Source organism: Mixophyes fleayi, chromosome 12 (genome assembly GCF_038048845.1).
Source record: "Mixophyes fleayi isolate aMixFle1 chromosome 12, aMixFle1.hap1, whole genome shotgun sequence".
Taxonomy (NCBI): domain Eukaryota; kingdom Metazoa; phylum Chordata; class Amphibia; order Anura; family Limnodynastidae; genus Mixophyes; species Mixophyes fleayi.
This window is the reverse complement of record NC_134413.1, coordinates 83,419,478-83,434,650: the sequence shown is the minus strand read 5'-3', so window position 1 is coordinate 83,434,650 and position 15,173 is coordinate 83,419,478. Positions and strand designations below refer to the sequence as shown.

At 45.2% G+C, this 15,173-nt stretch overlaps 1 protein-coding gene across 1 annotated transcript in view; it reads left to right on the top strand.

The window, feature by feature from the left end:
- LOC142108407 (uncharacterized) overlaps positions 1–15,173 on the top strand; it is an 87,556-nt gene that overhangs the window by 17,916 nt on the left and 54,467 nt on the right. The window contains exons 2-7 of the mRNA XM_075192029.1: positions 536–693; positions 1,404–1,595; positions 1,674–1,746; positions 1,862–1,959; positions 2,108–2,219; positions 7,987–9,242. Coding sequence (XP_075048130.1) covers positions 625–693; positions 1,404–1,595; positions 1,674–1,746; positions 1,862–1,959; positions 2,108–2,219; positions 7,987–9,242 — 1,800 coding nt within the window. The 5' untranslated portion in view covers positions 536–624. The remainder of the gene's footprint in view (positions 1–535; positions 694–1,403; positions 1,596–1,673; positions 1,747–1,861; positions 1,960–2,107; positions 2,220–7,986; positions 9,243–15,173) is intronic.

The following is a 15,173-nucleotide window of genomic DNA, read 5'->3' as shown; positions in this document are numbered from 1 at the left end:
AAACATTGTGAGACTCATGTTGGATGGGTGCATAACAGTACAAGCACAGGGCTGTCCTAAAAAGGAGCCGCCTCAGACTCCCTGCATCTGATAGTAATTATATGTGTTATAAAATAAATATTTATTTATTTTATAACACACTACAAGGTCCGTCATCAGAACATATCGTACAGCAGGGTCCAGCACCCACAACAGATGTGCCTCCAGACTGACTGATCTGCTGCTGTTTCCACCTCTACATAGTACACACATTATGTGACACGTCCTTACTGTACTGACCTACGCTCTCCTCTCCCCTTCCCTCCCCTGTTCAGCATCTGTAAGTGTACAGGGGAGTAAGTGTTAGATGTGTCTCACTCTGTATAAGGACTTAGTCTTATACATTTTTGTTTGCTTAGGAAGTAGGGAAATGCACATTTTACACAAAGAAAACTCTCTTACACCCAACTCTACATGAGACCCTCAGCGTTTAATATTTTAATATCTTACATGTCTGCTCTGTGATGTTTATAATGATTATTATATTTATTCCTAGACAGTTGATCTGTGAGGAACCAGAGAATCTTTTACTAGAAGTCAACTGAAGGTGAAACCCGATCTGTGTAAATCACTGATTCCCTGAGGATGGACAAGGACAGGAGTGAGAGGATATTAAATCTCACCCTGGAGATCATCTACCTGCTGACTGGAGAGGTGAGGGATTCTGGGAATGTCACAGTGACATCATTCTTACTGCTATAAATAAAACAGGGACATGACTGGAGAGGTGAGAGGGATTCTGGGAATGTCACAGTGACATCATTCTTACTGCTATAAATAAAACAGGGACATGACTGGAGAGGTGAGAGGGATTCTGGGAATGTCACAGTGACATCATTCTTACTGCTATAAATAAAACAGGGACATGACTGGAGAGGTGAGAGGGATTCTGGGAATGTCACAGTGACATCATTCTTACTCCTATAAATAAAACAGGGACATGACTGGAGAGGTGAGAGGGATTCTGGGAATGTCACAGTGACATCATTCTTACTGCTATAAATAAAACAGGGACATGACTGGAGAGGTGAGAGGGATTCTGGGAATGTCACAGTGACCTCATTCTTACTGCTATAAATAAAACGGACATGACTGGAGAGGTGAGGGATTCTGGGAATGTCACAGTGACCTCATTCTTACTGCTATAAATAAAACAGGGACATGACTGGAGAGGTGAGAGGGATTCTGGGAATGTCACAGTGACATCATTCTTACTGCTATAAATAAAACAGGGACATGACTGGAGAGGTGAGGGATTCTGGGAATGTCACAGAACATTATTGTATGTTTTGCATGATTAACACCTAAATAAAATTCCAAACATGTGGATCTTCATTTACCTTGATATCTCTCTCCATACACAGGATTACACAGTAGTGATAAAGAGATCTGGTGAGTGTGTGACACCCAGGAGCCGCCCCTGTGTGTCAGGAGGATTGAGCAGGACCCAGAGCCCCATCATGGTGCCTGAACCTCACTCACTGATACGTGAGGGAAACAATGACCAGAAAATCCTGGAACTGACCAACAAGATCATTCAGCTGGTGACTGGAGAGGTGACTGCTGGGAATGGGACATTATACAGTAACATTAGGGGATGTGTCTGGGTGATGACTGTGTCATTGTGTTGTCAGGTTCCTATAAAGTGTGAGGAGCAGTGGGAGAATTTAGAAGGACCCAAGGGTCTGTACGAGGACGTGAAGATGGGTAAGAGGAGACTTTCATTTATTGTAAAGTGGAGCAGTTTTGGAGGCCACCAAGATACACATCATCTGATAATCATATTTATGCAATGTAATCAGTCACTGTGTGTTTCTTACAGATGGATCCAGTAACAGAAATACCCCAGAGAGATATCTCCATCCTCTTTATTCACAGGATTGTACACAGGAAAATCCCAGTATCCCACAGGAGAATCAGGTAGATTTTAGGGTTTCACCGAATCCATAATATGATCTGTAAAAAAATCTGTGTGAATCTTATCCACTTATATTCTTCTGTTTCACCTCAAATTAATTAATCAAATATTATTAAATATGATATTGTTATTGTTTGATGGGCTATTTAGGATGATGTTCTGACTGATATTAAAGTAGATATTATAGAGGGAGCAGAAGAGACATATGTGAGGGGCGATCAGCAGTGTAAGGAGGAGGAAATCCCTACAGATATCAGCACAGGTGAGTAATAAACACTTATTACAGAAAATAGTCACATATTCTGCTTATTCAGTCACTAAAACAATCATTTATTCTACACCCTCCTCTGTCAGTACAAACTAATGAGGAAAACATATTTGTCCAGTGGGAGAGTCAGGAGCCATCAGCCCCTATTAGACTCCTGTTCTCCTCCTCACATCATATCACTGTTTGCTACCAGCCCAGAGATCTGACCAGTCTCCTCCTCACATCATATCATTGTGTGCTACCAGCCCAGAGATCTGACCAGTCTCCTCGTCACATCATATCATTGTGTGCTACCAGCCCAGAGATCTGACCAGTCTCCTCCTCACATCATATCATTGTGTGCTACCAGCCCAGAGATCTGACCAGTCTCCTCCTCACATCATATCATTGTGTGCTACCAGCCCAGACATCTGACCAGTCTCCTCACATCATATCATTGTGTGCTACCAGCCCAGACATCTGAACAGTCTCCCCCTCACATCATATCATTGTGTGCTACCAGCCGAGAGATCTGACAAGTCTCCTCCTCACATCATATCATCACTGTGTGCTACCAGCCCACAGATCTGACCAGTCTCCTCCTCACATCATATCACTGTGTGCTACCAGCCCATAGATCTGACCAGTCTCCTCGTTACATCATATCACTGTGTGCTACCAGCCCAGAGATCTGACCAGTCTTCTCCTCACATCATATCACTGTGTGCTACCAGCCCAGAGATCTGACCAGTCTCCTCGTTACATCATATCACTGTGTGCTACCAGCCCAGAGATCTGACCAGTCTCCTCCTCACATCATATCATTGTGTGCTACCAGCCCAGAGATCTGACCAGTCTCCTCCTCACATCATATCATTGTGTGCTACCAGCCCAGAGATCTGACCAGTCTCCTCCTCACATCATATCATTGTGTGCTACCAGCCCAGAGATCTGACCAATCTCCTCCTCACATCATATCATTGTGTGCTACCAGCCCAGAGATCTGACCAGTCTCCTCCTCACATCATATCATTGTGTGCTACCAGCCCAGAGATCTGACCAGTCTTCTCCTCACATCATATCATTGTGTGCTACCAGCCCAGAGATCTGACCTGTCTCCTCCTCACATCATATCACTGTGTGCTACCAGCCCAGAGATCTGACCAGTCTCCTCGTCACATCATATCATTGTGTGCTACCAGCCCAGAGATCTGACCAGTCTCCTCCTCACATCATATCATTGTGTGCTACCAGCCCAGAGATCTGACCAGTCTCCTCCTCACATCATATCATTGTGTGCTACCACCCCAGACATCTGACCAGTCTCCTCACATCATATCATTGTGTGCTACCAGCCCAGACATCTGAACAGTCTCCCCCTCACATCATATCATTGTGTGCTACCAGCCGAGAGATCTGACCAGTCTCCTCCTCACATCATATCATCACTGTGTGCTACCAGCCCACAGATCTGACCAGTCTCCTCCTCACATCATATCACTGTGTGCTACCAGCCCATAGATCTGACCAGTCTCCTCGTTACATCATATCACTGTGTGCTACCAGCCCAGAGATCTGACCAGTCTCCTCGTTACATCATATCACTGTGTGCTACCAGCCCAGAGATCTGACCAGTCTCCTCCTCACATCATATCATTGTGTGCTACCAGCCCAGAGATCTGACCAGTCTCCTCCTCACATCATATCATTGTGTGCTACCAGCCCAGAGATCTGACCAGTCTCCTCCTCACATCATATCATTGTGTGCTACCAGCCCAGAGATCTGACCAATCTCCTCCTCACATCATATCATTGTGTGCTACCAGCCCAGAGATCTGACCAGTCTCCTCCTCACATCATATCATTGTGTGCTACCAGCCCAGAGATCTGACCAGTCTCCTTCTCACATCATATCACTGTGTGCTACCAGCCCAGAGATCTGACCAATCTCCTTCTCACATCATATCATTGTGTGCTACCAGCCCAGAGATCTGACCAGTCTCCTCCTCACATCATATCATTGTGTGCTACCAGCCCAGAGATCTGACCAGTCTCCTCGTCACATCATATCATTGTGTGCTACCAGCCCAGAGATCTGACCAGTCTCCTCCTCACATCATATCATTGTGTGCTACCAGCCCAGAGATCTGACCAGTCTCCTCCTCACATCATATCATTGTGTGCTACCAGCCCAGACATCTGACCAGTCTCCTCACATCATATCATTGTGTGCTACCAGCCCAGACATCTGAACAGTCTCCCCCTCACATCATATCATTGTGTGCTACCAGCCGAGAGATCTGACAAGTCTCCTCCTCACATCATATCATCACTGTGTGCTACCAGCCCACAGATCTGACCAGTCTCCTCCTCACATCATATCACTGTGTGCTACCAGCCCATAGATCTGACCAGTCTCCTCGTTACATCATATCACTGTGTGCTACCAGCCCAGAGATCTGACCAGTCTTCTCCTCACATCATATCACTGTGTGCTACCAGCCCAGAGATCTGACCAGTCTCCTCGTTACATCATATCACTGTGTGCTACCAGCCCAGAGATCTGACCAGTCTCCTCCTCACATCATATCATTGTGTGCTACCAGCCCAGAGATCTGACCAGTCTCCTCCTCACATCATATCATTGTGTGCTACCAGCCCAGAGATCTGACCAGTCTCCTCCTCACATCATATCATTGTGTGCTACCAGCCCAGAGATCTGACCAATCTCCTCCTCACATCATATCATTGTGTGCTACCAGCCCAGAGATCTGACCAGTCTCCTCCTCACATCATATCATTGTGTGCTACCAGCCCAGAGATCTGACCAGTCTTCTCCTCACATCATATCATTGTGTGCTACCAGCCCAGAGATCTGACCTGTCTCCTCCTCACATCATATCACTGTGTGCTACCAGCCCAGAGATCTGACCAGTCTCCTCGTCACATCATATCATTGTGTGCTACCAGCCCAGAGATCTGACCAGTCTCCTCCTCACATCATATCATTGTGTGCTACCAGCCCAGAGATCTGACCAGTCTCCTCCTCACATCATATCATTGTGTGCTACCACCCCAGACATCTTACCAGTCTCCTCACATCATATCATTGTGTGCTACCAGCCCAGACATCTGAACAGTCTCCCCCTCACATCATATCATTGTGTGCTACCAGCCGAGAGATCTGACCAGTCTCCTCCTCACATCATATCATCACTGTGTGCTACCAGCCCACAGATCTGACCAGTCTCCTCCTCACATCATATCACTGTGTGCTACCAGCCCATAGATCTGACCAGTCTCCTCGTTACATCATATCACTGTGTGCTACCAGCCCAGAGATCTGACCAGTCTCCTCGTTACATCATATCACTGTGTGCTACCAGCCCAGAGATCTGACCAGTCTCCTCCTCACATCATATCATTGTGTGCTACCAGCCCAGAGATCTGACCAGTCTCCTCCTCACATCATATCATTGTGTGCTACCAGCCCAGAGATCTGACCAGTCTCCTCCTCACATCATATCATTGTGTGCTACCAGCCCAGAGATCTGACCAATCTCCTCCTCACATCATATCATTGTGTGCTACCAGCCCAGAGATCTGACCAGTCTCCTCCTCACATCATATCATTGTGTGCTACCAGCCCAGAGATCTGACCAGTCTCCTTCTCACATCATATCACTGTGTGCTACCAGCCCAGAGATCTGACCAATCTCCTTCTCACATCATATCATTGTGTGCTACCAGCCCAGAGATCTGACCAGTCTCCTCCTCACATCATATGACTGTGTGCTACCAGCCCAGAGATCTGACCAGTCTCCTCCTCACATCATATCACTGTGTGCTACCAGCCCAGAGATCTGACCAATCTCCTCCTCACATCATATCATTGTGTGCTACCAGCCCACAGATCTGACCAGTCTCCTCCTTACATCATATCATTGTGTGCTACCAGCCCAGAGATCTGACCAGTCTCCTCCTCACATCATATCACTGTGTGCTACCAGCCCAGAGATCTGACCAGTCTCCTCCTCACATCATATCATTGTGTGCTACCAGCCCACAGATCTGACCAGTCTCCTCCTCACATCATATCATTGTGTGCTACCAGCCCACAGATCTGACCAGTCTCCTCCTCACATCATATCACTGTGTGCTACCAGCCCATAGATCTGACCAGTCTCCTCGTTACATCATATCACTGTGTGCTACCAGCCCAGAGATCTGACCAGTCTTCTCCTCACATCATATCACTGTGTGCTACCAGCCCAGAGATCTGACCAGTCTCCTCGTTACATCATATCACTGTGTGCTACCAGCCCAGAGATCTGACCAGTCTCCTCCTCACATCATATCATTGTGTGCTACCAGCCCAGAGATCTGACCAGTCTCCTCCTCACATCATATCATTGTGTGCTACCAGCCCAGAGATCTGACCAGTCTCCTCCTCACATCATATCATTGTGTGCTACCAGCCCAGAGATCTGACCAATCTCCTCCTCACATCATATCATTGTGTGCTACCAGCCCAGAGATCTGACCAGTCTCCTCCTCACATCATATCATTGTGTGCTACCAGCCCAGAGATCTGACCAGTCTCCTTCTCACATCATATCACTGTGTGCTACCAGCCCAGAGATCTGACCAATCTCCTTCTCACATCATATCATTGTGTGCTACCAGCCCAGAGATCTGACCAGTCTCCTCCTCACATCATATGACTGTGTGCTACCAGCCCAGAGATCTGACCAGTCTCCTCCTCACATCATATCACTGTGTGCTACCAGCCCAGAGATCTGACCAATCTCCTCCTCACATCATATCATTGTGTGCTACCAGCCCACAGATCTGACCAGTCTCCTCCTCACATCATATCATTGTGTGCTACCAGCCCAGAGATCTGACCAGTCTCCTCCTCACATCATATCACTGTGTGCTACCAGCCCAGAGATCTGACCAGTCTCCTCCTCACATCATATCATTGTGTGCTACCAGCCCACAGATCTGACCAGTCTCCTCCTCACATCATATCATTGTGTGCTACCAGCCCACAGATCTGACCAGTCTCCTCCTCACATCATATCACTGTGTGCTACCAGCCCAGAGATCTGACCGGTCTCCTCCTCACATCATATCATTGTGTGCTACCAGCCTAGAGATCTGACCAGTCTCCTCACATCATATCATATCATGTAGCTCCCCTACAATCTACGTGTTGGATGCTCTGTACAGTTGCTCTTTATTCTGCTGATCTGACTCTGTACCTTATACATTACTTTGTGCTGTTACCCATCTGTGCCCTGCACCATTCTCCTACTCTGTCCTGATGCTCTCCTCTGCTGTGTTTAAGGATGTGAGACCTAAGAGTAGTTTAAACCCATATGAAGGACTCTGCTAATTTAACCCACGTCTACTCTACTTTTGAGGCTCCAGTGTTTGTGTGTGAGATCAGTGTCTAGTTGGACAATGTCACTGGCTAATGAGTCTTCGTGTTCTAGGATGCTGGCTGGACAATGTGTCTGCTTAGGAAAGATTACTTGCCAATGTCTGCATTTTGGCTGGAATTGTCCAAACTGATACAAAGTGCATGTCACTGTGTCTGGTTTTATGCAGTGTGCTTGGTAATGCAGTATTCTAATTATAATGAAGTGTTTGTAGTTCGCATACTGAAATAAAACAGCTGGACATTTCAACATTCTCATAGTATGAAAATGTTGGGCATTATAATATGTTAATCAATGTAAAATAAAATGTCTATATATATTTATTTTACTTCCAGCAGACAGATGCAAACACAGGAATATCTCAGAGGAAAAATGTATTTTGTCTACGGAATTTGAAATAGAAGATTATAACATCACACGTGATTCTCCAGGAAGAAACCCCACTACTCTAAATATACATCCAATACACAGAGCAGATAAATTATCTAATCCCTCTAATAATGAAGAATATTCTCCTGATAACATGGATATTGTTAGACAGATTATAGCTCATACAGATGATAAAATATCTACATGTTCTGAGTATGGGAAATCTTTTACAGATAAATTATCTCTTGTTGTACATCAGAGAATTCACACAGGTGAGAAACCGTTTACATGTTCTGACTGTGGGAAATGTTTTACACGTAAATTATCTTTTGTTGTACATCAGAGAACTCACACAGGTGAAAAACCCTTTAGCTGTTCTGAATGTGGGAACTGTTTTACACAGATATCACATCTTGTTCAACATCAGAGAACTCACACAGCTGAGAAACTGTTTCCATGTCCTGAGTGTGAGAAATGTTTTACACGTAAATCACATCTTGTTCAACATCAGAGAACTCACACAGGTGAGAAACCGTTTACATGTCCTGAGTGCGGGAAATGTTTTACACAGAAATCATCTCTTGTTGTACATCAGAGAACTCACACAGGTGAAAAACCGTTTACATGTTCTGACTGTGGGAAATGTTTTACACATAAATTATCTTTTGTTGTACATCAGAGAACTCACACAGGTGAGAAACCGTTTACATGTTCTGACTGTGGGAAATGTTTTGCACATAAAATATCTCTTATTCAACATCAGAGAACTCACACAGGTGAGAAACTGTTTCCATGTTCTGAGTGTGAGAAATGTTTTACACGTAAATCACATCTTGTTGAACATCAGAAAACTCACACAGGTGAGAAACCGTTTACCTGTTCTGACTGTGGCAAATGTTTTACACAGAACTCAAATCTTGTTGTACATCAGAGAACTCACACAGGTGAGAAACCTTTTGCATGTCCTGAGTGCGGGAAATGTTTTACACGTAAAACAGTTTTTGTTGTACATCAGAGAACTCACACAGGTGAGAAACCGTTTACATGTTCTGAGTGCGGGAAATGTTTTACATTTAAATCAAATCTTCTTGTACATCAGAGAACTCACACAGGTGAGAAACCGTTTACATGTTCTGACTGTGGGAAATGTTTTACACATAAATTAAAACTTGTTGAACATCAAAAAATGCACATAGGAGAAAAGCAATTCGATATGAAACAAGTTTAATGTGATACATCAAATATTGTAAAATCAGTTGATTATATTAATGTAAATTAAAAAAAAAATAGGTGTGTGTATATATATATATAGATATCTTTTGTACTGTTTTCATTAAACAATCAATAGGGGTACTACAAAGCTTTGTGTCGTCTATTTAAAATACCAGATCAGAGGTAGTTTTCTACATTTGTTATGATTATAAAAGACATTTTAAATAACATACAATATTCTAGTTCTCCAATTCTGGTATCCTCGAGTATTATGAAGAAGAATTGAAATAGGGTTATGATGTGTATTACCCGTGTCACTGTGCACACGCTATCTTCATATCATTCACCTCCTCCCTGACACATTTCAGCTGTGTCCTGAAGATCAGTCTAAACCAGTCACTTTGCCAGCAACCTGCTGCCTCTTTACCTGCTCTTTTCCTTATCATGGGGATAAAGAGAGGTCTATAACTGGGGGAGGTGCAGGCCCAAGCAGCATCATTGCACTCCCCTCCCTGACTGATTTCATGTGTGTACTAAAGATCAGACACTGTCATGAGCTCTACACTCCCCTCCCTGACTGATTTAATTTCATGACTCAGTACCTGCTTTCAGCATCATCCTGCTGCAGAGTATTACCACCAATACCTGCTTTCAGTTCTCCAGTGTTACAGAGGACTAACCTGTTGCAGATTGTTACTAGCAGTCCTCTCTACTACTTTGTGGTAAAGTCCTGCAGATCATCGCATCCTGTGTCCGTTACCTTCAGACCGTTGCACCATATGTGTCATCTCTGCTACTTTGTGATAAAGTCCTTCAGATCATCACATTCTGCATCTGTTGTTTACTGAGTTCTTTTGCTATTTCTGCCATACCCTACCGTACTGCATCCTGAAACCTGTGTAACCGGTGATTAATAAATACCACTGTGTTCACTACGCGCTCTGTGGTTTATATTGGGAATCCTGACAGTATGATCTGGCAACAAAATTGAGCCTGCCGTTGCATGCTTTACACCCTTGTTTGAGGATTCTCGGGGTACTGGTTTATTAACTCAGCATCCTGGGACCTTGACTACTATTTTGTCCAGAATTTCCCTATTCTAGATGTGACAAGTGGACATTCTCCAACTCCGCTCTCAAAGTTCTCAAGTCTCTACTTTGCTAATTAAGGTGCTTAAACAACTTCCAGTTTCCATTCCAAGTACCTGTTGCTTCAATACTAGTTCTGGAGTAACAATTTTTTTTTTCAGGGAGAAGGTTATCACTGCAGTACATCCTCCACTGTCTGTACCTAATAACAGTGGAATCAAGATACTTTTGCCCAAGAATGGTTCCTCCCAGGGAACAACCAAATTGATCTGTGCAAGCAGCATCTCTCAATAATGTCTCTACAAGTTTGCAATCAACTAGGAACCACGGTGTAGCAAACGCCTGGTTCTCAGGTGCTCCACGCCCCCACATGTCCGGCGAAGAGTGATGGCATAGAGGGACTAATAAATTATGTCTTTACTGCGCCAGTGATGTACATTTTTTACAAGAGTGTCCTCGCCGCAGACCAGGACATTCTACAGAACTGTCTCCAGCTTACTCTCATCCTCATTCCGGATTTGTTTACACAACGCCTCCCGTTTCTACACTTCAGCCTGCTTCCGAGAGGGCGCTGCCCTTACAGTCTGTTTCCAAGAGGGAGATGCCCTTACAGTCCACTCCAGAGAGGGCGCTGCCCTTACAGCCTGCTCCAGAGACATTGCCATTCCATGCGGTTCAGCCCGAGTAACCACTTGGCGTTATCTCAATAGGCTTCTCGCAGTGCTGTCTGTTCTGAGACTTCTCGCAGTGCTGTCCAGTCCGGGCCTCCTTCCAAGTCGTGTGCCCAGTTTGGGCCTCCTTCCAAGTCGTGTGCCCAGTCTGGGCTGTCTTCTGCCAAGGGTGTCCTGCCTGAGTCCCCAGAGACGTGTTCAACCCGAGCTGACTAAGTCTTGTGCTAAACCAAATTCATCTTCTGTTCCATACTTTCGACCACTTTCCTTTAATGGGGATATCCAGCAATTTAATTTTGTATTTCTTGTTTTGTCATCAGTACCTGGCCTCCTAGATACCCAACAAAAGCAAGTGTATTACCTGTTATCCAACATTACAGGAGAAGCTCTGGAATGGGCAGGCCCCTTTATTGAGACCAGATATCCCATTCTTTCTGATTTGCAGCTTTTTTCTGATGCAGTGATCAAAGAATTTGCTCCAGCACCTGTCGGTCGTACTCCCAGCATGTCTTCTGTGCCATCTTCTTTGTCTCCAGTTGGCCATGCCTTGTAGTTTCCTTCATGTTCTATTCAATTTGAACAATCGTGTCCCTAAAGAAAAGACTCATAAAAAGAAAGCTCAGCTCTCTTCTGGCGTAGTTTCTGTACCTTTTCCGTCCCTAGAAGAGGACTTTTCAGCTACATGCCCAATTTCAGACTGACTTTTTTGACCGTTCCTGGTAATTTGGGCATCTGGAATCCGCCTTTAAAGGGGGGAGGTACTGCCACCTGCAGCTCCTCTCTGCCAGGAACTATGTTGGACCTTTGTATATGTATGTGTGTGTGTGTATATATATATATATATATATATATATATATAATGTATTATGCTGCCTGGAGTATGTACGACTGTTCCACCAAAGGGACTGTTGTGGTACTCAGACTGCTCTCTTACCTGCCAGAGCTGCCTCGTTACTCCAGGATGATTAACACCTGCCTCTGACCTATAAAAGCCTGCTTGTCCCAGCAGCCTTTGCCAGATCATCTGTTGCCATTACCTGTGTTGCTGTTCCTGTGTCCAATCCTGATTGATCTTCTGGAATTGACCTCTGCTCGTCCCTCAGTTTTTGCACCTCTTCCTGTGACGCAGGTTGTCTGTGACTCTGCACCTGCTTTCAGCTCTCCAACGTTTCTGCATTATCCTGCTGCAGAGTATTACCACTAATACCTGCTTTCAGCTCTCCAGCGTTTCTGCATTATCCTGCTGCAGAGTATTACCGCCAATACTTGCTTTCAGTTCTCCAGTGTTACAGAGGAATAACCTGTTGCAGATTGTTACTAGCAGTCCTCTCTACTACTTTGTGGTAAAGTCCTGCAGATCATCACATTCTGCATCTGTTTACTGAGTTCTTTTGTTATTTCCGCCATTCCCTGCTGTACTGCATCCTGAAACCTGTGTAACCGGTGTTTATTAAAACCACTTTGTTCACTACGCGCTCTGTGGTTTTATATTGGGAATCCTGACACTCCCCTGACTGATTTTCTCACCTCTGTCTCTACAGCTGCAGGTAAATATTGCTAGCTAGAGTGGGATTGTGAGATATATTTGTACACAAATTCTGCTGAGTTTTATTGATACCTGGTACATTTATAAATATTGTGTACTTTGTAGCTGCTTTTTTTCCTGTTCTTTTTCTTTTTAGGTTGGATAAAGAGAGGTTTATGTATACTGGGTTCCGGGGGGAGGTACAGGTAGTATAATTTGCTCTCCCCCCTGACTGGTTACAGGTATATGCTGAATATCAGTCTGGATCAGACATTGCAGTTCAACTCTCCTCTGTTTCCCCAGCAGCAGGTAGTTACTTCTAGCTGGAGTGAGATTGCATTGGGGATTGTGTGTAGTGTCGGACTGGGGCATGAAGGGCTCACCGGGGAACTGCAACGCTAGGGGCCCACCAAAGGGGGTGTGGCCAGCCATCATAGACGCGAGACCAGACATCAGAGGGGAAGTGGCCAGCCCATGAAGGACAGCTAGCACCATAATGTAGTATATAAAGAATGCAGTGTGTATATAAAGAGTACACAATCTTGATCTGCCATTTAGATTGGGCAGAACAGTCACCAAAAATCGGGATTGTCCAACTAGAATCATAACATTTGTGACAGACTGTCCTACCTGTTCTTGTTACCACCTGTGGCTGCTGTTTTTTTTTGTGCAGCTTGTCTGGATCCTGGAATGTTGGGGGCCCCTATTTAGAAAAAAAAAATGGGTACATTTAGAAAATTCCAACCAGCCACGGCATTAAATCAATAAGACCCACGATTAATACTTAGGCCTTCCTCCAGCCCCAACATTAAAATAAGAGTATTCCCATTTAATAAATCTATTTCCCTCCTCCAAACAAGCCCAGCAATAAATAGCATTTATGTATAATAAATATACCTATTTCCCGCAACTGTCACTGCCATTAAATAATTCATATTCCCAACTAATAAATAGACCTCATGCTCTTCAAACTCAGCCCCACATTCAATTATTAGCCCCCAAACCACCCCATCTTAAATTAATAGTCCCCACTATAAAATGAAATTGCCCCAATATCACCCCAAACAAAATAGCACCCATTAGTTAGCCACCACCAACCACACACACATTACAGTGCCCCTGCATCACCATGCTGTGCCTCCCTATGATCTCACTGCGCCCTCCATGCTGCTTTGGCCCCCTTCACACTCTGCCATGCTGCTTTGCCCCCCTTCACACTCTGCCATGCTGCCTTGGCCCCCTTCACACTCTTTCATGCTGCTTTGGCCCCCTTCACACTCTGCCATGCTGACTTGGCCCCCTTCACACTCTGCCATGCTGACTTGGCCTCCTTCACACTCTGCCATGCTGCCTTGGCCCCCTTCACACTCTTTCATGCCTGCTGCCTTGGGCGCGCACTTACCTGTGCAAAGCTCCAGCGTCCTTCATTCTTGCTCCCCTGGGTGGCTGGATTACAGGACCTCCTCCATGGGCGTCACCATCTCTTCATTCCCCTGCTGAAACTGAAGAACACACTACTGCACAAGTGCAGAACGCCCAGATGCGGCTCTCTGCACTTGCACTGTAGTGTGTTTAACCGAAGTGTCGCCGTTGGGAGTTGGCCGCATAGAAGCTCTGCCCTAACAAAGGAGGGGCGGAGCTTCAATGCGGCAGGGCCTACCAGTGGATAGCCCGGCTCCCCGGCAGGCCAGTCCGCGGCTGATTGTGTAATATATTTCTGCACAATTTACTGATGAATTTATTGCTGTCTGTTGATACCTGGTTCTTCTTTTCTATATTGTGTACTCTGTATCTGCCTTGGGTTATCCTCCTTGCCTGTCCTGCCAAATAAAGACAGGTCTAGGCTGGCGGGGCTTCATCTGTGACTTGTCATACTTATGTAACATCAGGCTGTGACCAAGTGGACGGTCAGAAATGGGTGCCTTTGGCGGGAGGCCGGCTGTCGTACGTGCTGGCTGGAATCGCCTCTGGTTGGGTGAGACCAGCCTGGGCTAAGGCACTAGTGCAGTTTAATTCTACGTTTACCCAGCAGCTCGCTTCACGTCCGCTGGTTGCAGGAGAAGGGACCTGTCCTTCTATAAATTTCACTGAATCTTCAGCCGATTGCCCCATGCTTCCCTTAGCAATGCCACAAGATGAGCCTGTTTGGGTGATATGCTGGTTAAAACTGTACAGGGTCTTGTAAGAGTTTCCTTCTCTTTAGACAATATTCTAGAGAACTCTTCACTGACCAATCAGATCATCGAAATAACAGACGGTATGATGGACATTCTGCCCACCCGCAGAGGCAGTTGTGTGTGCCTGTCTGATGATATATAGGGGTCAGTGGTTCAGTTCTACTTGATTCCTGTGTGAGGGGATAAATTGATTTCCTCTCACTACCTGGCTCCCTGGGGACCAGCTCTAATTGCCATGTGGTTAGTCAATCCCAAATTACATACTCTGGTGAGATATGTGTCCATGTAACGTAACCCACAGCTGAGTGTGATGGTGATTTTAACTATTAAGACCCTCATTCAATTTGTTCTTTTGAATGTTTTAATGACATTAGCAATGTCCTCTTGGTTATATATGGTGCATATAGTCTTGTACATTCCTAAATCTGTACACTACCAAAGAGTCTCCATCCATGTCAGATCTCTGGTAAAACCACATAG